General features: G+C 37.7%; 3 protein-coding genes across 4 annotated transcripts in view; all 3 read right to left on the bottom strand.

The window, feature by feature from the left end:
• LOC109583389 (long-chain fatty acid transport protein 4-like) overlaps positions 1-764 on the bottom strand; it is an 812-nt gene extending 48 nt beyond the window's left edge. The window contains exons 1-2 of the mRNA XM_019998693.1: positions 576-764; positions 7-328 (exon numbers count right to left, since the gene is read on the bottom strand). Of these exons, the coding sequence (XP_019854252.1) occupies positions 7-328; positions 576-745 (492 nt within the window). The 5' untranslated portion in view covers positions 746-764. The remainder of the gene's footprint in view (positions 1-6; positions 329-575) is intronic.
• Positions 765-829: 65 nt separating this feature from the next.
• On the bottom strand, positions 830-3,701 carry LOC100639661 (long-chain fatty acid transport protein 4-like). Of its 2 annotated transcripts, none has more exons than XM_019998708.1 (5): positions 3,477-3,701; positions 2,546-3,087; positions 2,424-2,493; positions 1,995-2,196; positions 830-1,922 (listed from the first exon to the last, which is right to left on the bottom strand). In XM_019998708.1, the coding sequence occupies exons 1-5, from the start codon at positions 3,644-3,646 to the stop codon at positions 975-977; spliced, it is 1,932 nt and encodes a 643-aa protein (XP_019854267.1). In that variant the 5' UTR covers positions 3,647-3,701; the 3' UTR covers positions 830-974. The 2 variants fall into 2 exon arrangements, with proteins under 2 accessions (XP_019854267.1, XP_011405124.2); XM_011406822.2 differs by having other exon boundaries at positions 2,424-2,502.
• A 392-nt stretch (positions 3,702-4,093) lies between these two features.
• LOC100639788 (uncharacterized protein C9orf78 homolog) lies at positions 4,094-5,320 on the bottom strand. The gene is made up of 6 exons (XM_011406833.2): positions 5,208-5,320; positions 5,061-5,129; positions 4,783-4,911; positions 4,669-4,737; positions 4,548-4,615; positions 4,094-4,428 (listed from the first exon to the last, which is right to left on the bottom strand). Coding segments are annotated over exons 1-6 (609 nt in total). The 5' UTR covers positions 5,210-5,320; the 3' UTR covers positions 4,094-4,156.
• Positions 5,321-6,046: the final 726 nt, after the last annotated feature.

The following is a 6,046-nucleotide window of genomic DNA, read 5'->3' on the forward strand; positions in this document are numbered from 1 at the left end:
GTGGACTAGAGCGTTACCACGGAGATTGAAATTAATGAAAGAACCAGTAGCCCCAATCTTACTAAGACCCAGTGACACACCAATAAACTGAGGAGAGTTCTGCATTACCATAACAACTGTTTCATTGGGCTTGACTCCAGCATCTTGAAAGAGATTAGCAACTTGATTAGAATAGTTATCAAGATCACGGTAAGTCCATTTCTGTTCCTCAAATAAGATGGCTGTACTCTCAGGCTGAGAAGAAGCAACTGATTGAAACACATCGGAGACTCTCTTACCACTCCAACCCCTAATGGTCCTTTTCGTAAAGTACAATTTCACTAAAGCACTGTAGGAGTAAGAGAGAGTTATTAATACAATCTTTCCTGCAAACCCATAGCAGTGTACTAATCTAATTTAGGTTAATAATTACTAATGATGCATAGTATGCTAATGAAAATAAATCAGTGCATTAATTGAGCAGATATCCACTGATGACTTCAGCCATATTAATATTTCCCTATATACCCCACCATACCAGATATTAAAGCATACCACTGACAAAATAATATCTACAGTGACTACAAAGGCTATACCGGAGGTCCCTGGGGAAGGTTTTGATAGCAATGCTAGTGATGGGCCATCCTCCTAGTACAAGGAATCCCAGTAGACCCAGTGCCCCAGCCAACCAACCAGGGAAACTGAGCATCAGGTAGACCCCGACACCAGCAGACACTGATAACAACAAAGCTCTTAATGCACCCATGATGACAATCGCTGCGTAGCAAACTGCGAAATTAATTTTAATGATCGAAAGGGCTGCGTGTCATACTGCGCATACTCAGACTAGTTATTAAGTAAATTACTCGTTCATTATTTTAAATTATTCATACAATGATTGAATTCAGTTCACACACACAGTCACAACTAATCCATGTATCAATAGTGCTAATAAAATTATTAATCAATTTAAATCAAAGACACACTCTACAGTCCTAAACCCGCCATTTTCCATCTTTAATGGCCTCCAGTATCTCTTGGGTAAGAGGCACATAAACCTTTTTACTAACATCCAACACAAACAGCGGGTCACTAACAATACTCGGGTCGTATCCTTCTTTACGATAAGAGGTCTTCTTGTATTTATGCGTTCCGGTCATTTCAATCTCTTTCACAAAACGTAAGAACAATGGGACAGCATAAGAGGGAAGCACCTCGTAAAGACCACCTGCCAGACCTCCAGTAACATCAATGGCCTCAGGATCACCTTCAACTACACCCATACCAGCCTTACCCTCTGAATTAGCAACATCAACTCCAAAGACAGCAATGTGTATTTCTTTCTTCACTGCTTTAGCCATTAGCGTCTCAACTTCTGATGTAGACACATTCTCTCCTTTCCAGCGAAAAGTGTCCCCAGTTCTATCAGCAAAATAAAAGTTACCCCAAGTATCCATGATCATCATGTCCCCTGTCCTGAAGAACCTGTCACCATGAGAGAACACACCGGTCAGTATCTTCTTATTAGTCGCCTCCTTGTTCTCATAGCCGTCAAAACGACGTAAGAAGTTGTTCTTAATACGACCCACTAGTTCACCTTTTTCACCAACTTCAGCCATCACACAGAAACCATTTGAGTCTTTAACTAATTCTTCCGTCTCTGGGTCAACCTTTACTAAATACACCGGTATAGCAGGTGGAACTAACATTGATTTGAATCCACAGGATCCAACCACACCCTCCATATTTAGCATGTTAGCATTCCCTTCAGTGGATCCATAAAACTCAGCAATAATTTGAATGTTAAAACGATCCTTAAATTCCTGCCATATGTGAGGGCGGAGTCCATTACCGGTTGCCATTCGGACCAGGTGCTGCTTATCAGTTGGTTTTGGAGGTTGTACTAAAAGATAACGACAGAATTCACCAATGTACTGAATAACCTAGTGATAAAAATAGAATAAATTTTCAATCATTATACAATTTATATTGATGTCCTTGCTACCAGTTCTTACAGTGCATTTATATTTGATGCAGTCATTCCAGAAGTTACTGGCAGAGAACTTGCGTCTAAGAGCAAATGCGTTACCATATAGCAGCATCTGACCAGCCCCCAATATCCCACCATTGGTATGGTATAATGGCAGAGCACAATAAATGACATCATCTTTAACCATACCAGAACCAAATCTTAAGCTAGTGGCCATTGTCATGTACCTATGAATATTGAGTACATTTTATAAAATATGTATTATTCATACATAATACTGCCTTTAATATTGTGTAAATTTTTTATAAGGACTGGAGGCTTAGTTTATTTAGTTTAATTAATAAGTAATGGTATTATTAATCTGTAATATCACAGCCTTTAAAACCCATATCACTAAGCATTGATACACACTCAAATAAAAGTCTAAATCTGTTAGGTCCAGGACCAGGCTTACTTCTGGTGTCTTATTGGAACAGCTTTAGGTAGTCCAGTGGTGCCAGACGTGTATATGAAACAGAATTTACCTAAAGAACCTCAAAATTAATAAGAGAGTCACGTGACAGTCACAATACTTACTATTGGAGGAAGGTTCTTTAAGAGGAGGGGGCGGGTCAGTGGGCATTTTACGAACCTCAGTATCAAAGGAACGAGATATTTTATTAGAATCATCTCCATTGATTGAAAAACAAAGATCTTGAAGTCTAGCATCAATCTGATCCCGAATATCATTAATGGCATCACTGAAGGGAGCATCAAATATAACAGCAACTGGATTACATATCTTTATACAATGGACTAGAGCGTTACCACGGAGATTGAAATTAATGAAAGAACCAGTAGCCCCAATCTTACTAAGACCCAACGCTACACCAATAAACTGAGGAGAGTTCTGCATTACCATAACAACTGTTTCATTGGGCTTGACTCCAGCGTCTTGAAAGAGATTAGCTATTTGATTAGAATAGTTATCAAGATCACGGTAAGTCCATTTCTGTTCCTCAAATAAGATGGCTGTACTCTCAGGCTGAGAAGAAGCAACTGATTGAAACACATCAGAGACCCTCTTACCACTCCAACCCCGAATGTATCTTGCCATACCTGACAACTTTACAATAGCCCTAAACAATAACAAGAATAATAATAATAATAATAATAATAATAATAATAATAATAATAATAATAATAATAATAATAATAATAAACTTGATCTGTATTCATAGCAGCTATCAAAATATGTATAAAATGCATAAACACAAGAAAAATACAACAAACACATAAACGTAATAGTAATTGTCAAAAAAGCTGCCACTTTAAATTCTTTTTGTCAAATTTATTTTAAAAATAATGTACTTCAGATAAACTAAATTGCAAGTTAAAAAATAAAAATTCCCCAAAGACAACAGTGAAAGTGAATCACAACGGGTCAGAGCAACAGCAAATCACAAGAAATAAGTATATACTTATAACTAAAGGGGACAGCACATAATAAATGAATTATCAAAGGTACCTCAGGTCCCTGGGTAAGGTTTTGATAGCAATGCGAGTGATGGGCCATCCTCCCAGTCCAAGGAATCCCAGTAGACCCAGTGCCCCAGCCAACCAACCAGGGAAACTGAGCATCAGGTAGACCCCGAGACCAGCAGACACTGATAACAACAGAGCTCGCAATGCACCCATGATGAAGAGAAAGAAATCAGTCAATGCAGAGACAGAGAGGTTATCCTTATGAATTCTATTAAAATTGCCACGTGTGACGTGTATTATTACTGCGCATGCTCAGACCAGTTATTAATAAAAGTTAAGGTCTCTGCAGCAATGCAACCCACAAGTGGCTTTTCAATAATACTTACAGTAGGTATAAAACGAAGTAATGGTTGCATGATGCAGTGGGTACCAAAGAGATTCGCTGTCGGAGTCCTCTCTGGACTCTGAGGGAAGTCCCCAGACACTTTGGTAGAGAGTACCAGCTGTAAGAGACCCTCTAAAGCCTCCCACCTGGTCCAACAGCAAAGAAGCATCTGGTGCTGAGCTGGGACAGGGGGTGGTGAATGGTCTTAGTGAAAGGAATGCGAATGGCAGTCCATGCTGCTATCAGAATGGGGCTACTCCTTTGATACCAAACTCTTTTTTTTGAGACAAGATCTTCCTGTTTGCAGTGATCATTAAATTAAAAATAAACATCAATTATCATCTGTGAGACTTTGCTTTCTTCCTAAACTTATCAAAATGATAGTCATCTGTTGGTAGCTGACTGTGATCAGCTCCAGGTTTTCTCTTCTTAGTATTAGGACCACCTCCTCCTTCGTCTCTTGTGGTTGGTTTGAGTTCAGGTTCATCAAACGACCCAACCACTGGTATGAACGATGGCTGGTCACGTGACTCAGTCTCCTCCTCTTCTTGTGACCTCTTCCCTCCTCCTCCTCCTCTTCGATGATGACCTCTGCCTCTGTCTTTAAAAACTATAGAATAGAGAAATAAAATAAAAGTGTGTAACTGCAAATGCAGCCAGGATACATAAAGTACTATAATGTTGCTGTAAGATGTGCAGAATATGTAAGTTGGATTATAGTGTACTCACATCTGAGGCTGTGGTGGGTGAAATTAGATGCAAAGTTAGTGGGTATCATGGAAGTTTGCTTGTCCTTCCTGTATCATGTCAAATAATAATTAATTATGCTAAACATGGAGCTAATTCTCACATTTTTAATTTGTCTTCTGCCATTTTCTTTTTCGCTATCTCTGTCTCTTCGATATTCTTAAACTTGGCACTAGTAGACTATTAATAATCCATTGAATAATAAAGAGACACTTACTCCAGCCCAAGGTCTACTTCTGGTATGCCAGACAGCATTTGATTTGAGAGCATGTCTTCCGACCGCTTGGAATCCTCAACTTGATACTTTTCTGGTATCTTGTATAACGAAGCAATCTTAGCTTCATACCTATAGAACAATGGTAGCAGCTTAAGATAAAGCTGCAACTAATAATATATATAATGTTCATATTTAGATTTTCATAAGGTACTATCTTTATACATGCATATATGATTTCATTATTATCCATTATAATTTATTATATTAATGATACTAACTCAGACAGTACGGTCTCCTCATCTTGTTTTCCCTTCCTCCTAGCAATTTCATCATCAATGTATTTTAACCTACAGAGGAGAGAGAGAGAGGGGGAGAAGAATAATAGGAGAAGATGGACATTGGAAAAAGGTGGAGTGATACGTTACATGTGTGTTTCGTCGTCACGGGTTTGAGTTTCAGCTGAAAACTGACTCGTAAGTCTCTTGACAACCTCATCCTCAGCTGAGCTAGAAGAGAGAGAAATAAAATGGTGGTTATGTCTCTAGCAAAAATTCATATAAAATCCAAACTTTCTACACAACATAAAAACATGTATATGCATCAGAAAATGACATAAAAATTGAGAATTCTGACTATGTCATTTTTGGCAAAATTCGGCCAAAGTCCCTGTACTATAGTACAGAGACTTTTACCCAACTTTGGAGCAACTTTAAAAAATTGTAAAAAGTCCAATTTTGATTGGAATGAGCTCAAACTTTCTACACTACATAAGTACATGTATATGTATCAGAAAATATAATAAAAATGAAAAATTCTCTTTTTTTATTTTTGGCAAATTTTGGCTAACATCCCTGTACTATAGTACAGGGGCTTTTACCTGATTTTGGAGCAAATTAAAAAATTTGTAGAAAATCCAATTTTGATCGGAATCAGCTCAAATTTTCTACGCAACATAAGTACATGTATATGCATCAGAAAATATAATAAAAATGGAGAATTCTCTCCTTTTCATTTTTGGCAAATTTTGGCTAACATCCCTGTACTATAGTACAGGGACTTTTACCTGATTTTGGAGCAAATTTAAAAATTTGTAAAAAATCCAATTTTGATTGGAATGAGCTCAAACTTTCTACACAGCATAAGTACATGTATATGCATCAGAAAATATAATAAAAATGGAGAATTGTCTCCTAGCCATTTTCATTAAAATTTGGCCCGTGACCCTGTACTATAGTACAGGGTCTCAGACCAAATTTGCCAAAAA

Source organism: Amphimedon queenslandica, unplaced genomic scaffold (assembly GCF_000090795.2).
Source record: "Amphimedon queenslandica unplaced genomic scaffold, v1.1 AMPQUscaffold_13308, whole genome shotgun sequence".
Taxonomy (NCBI): domain Eukaryota; kingdom Metazoa; phylum Porifera; class Demospongiae; order Haplosclerida; family Niphatidae; genus Amphimedon; species Amphimedon queenslandica.

Excerpts from the sequence above, each read along its gene's own strand:
- LOC100639788 (XM_011406833.2), bottom strand. Across the intron at positions 4,912-5,060 it reads GAGGAGACCGTACTGTCTGA|GTATGAAGCTAAGATTGCTT; the intron begins GTTAGTATCATT and ends ATTGTTCTATAG. Across the intron at positions 4,429-4,547 it reads CACCCACCACAGCCTCAGAT|TTTTTAAAGACAGAGGCAGA; the intron begins GTGAGTACACTA and ends TCTATTCTATAG.
- LOC100639661 (XM_011406822.2), bottom strand. The coding sequence starts at position 3,646 with ATGGGTGCATTGCGAGCTCTGTTGTTATCAGTGTCTGCTGGTCTCGGG. Across the intron at positions 2,503-2,545 it reads TAAAGAACCTTCCTCCAATA|GTTCTTTAGGTAAATTCTGT; the intron begins GTAAGTATTGTG and ends ATTAATTTTGAG. Across the intron at positions 1,923-1,994 it reads GCATCAAATATAAATGCACT|GTTATTCAGTACATTGGTGA; the intron begins GTAAGAACTGGT and ends TTTTATCACTAG.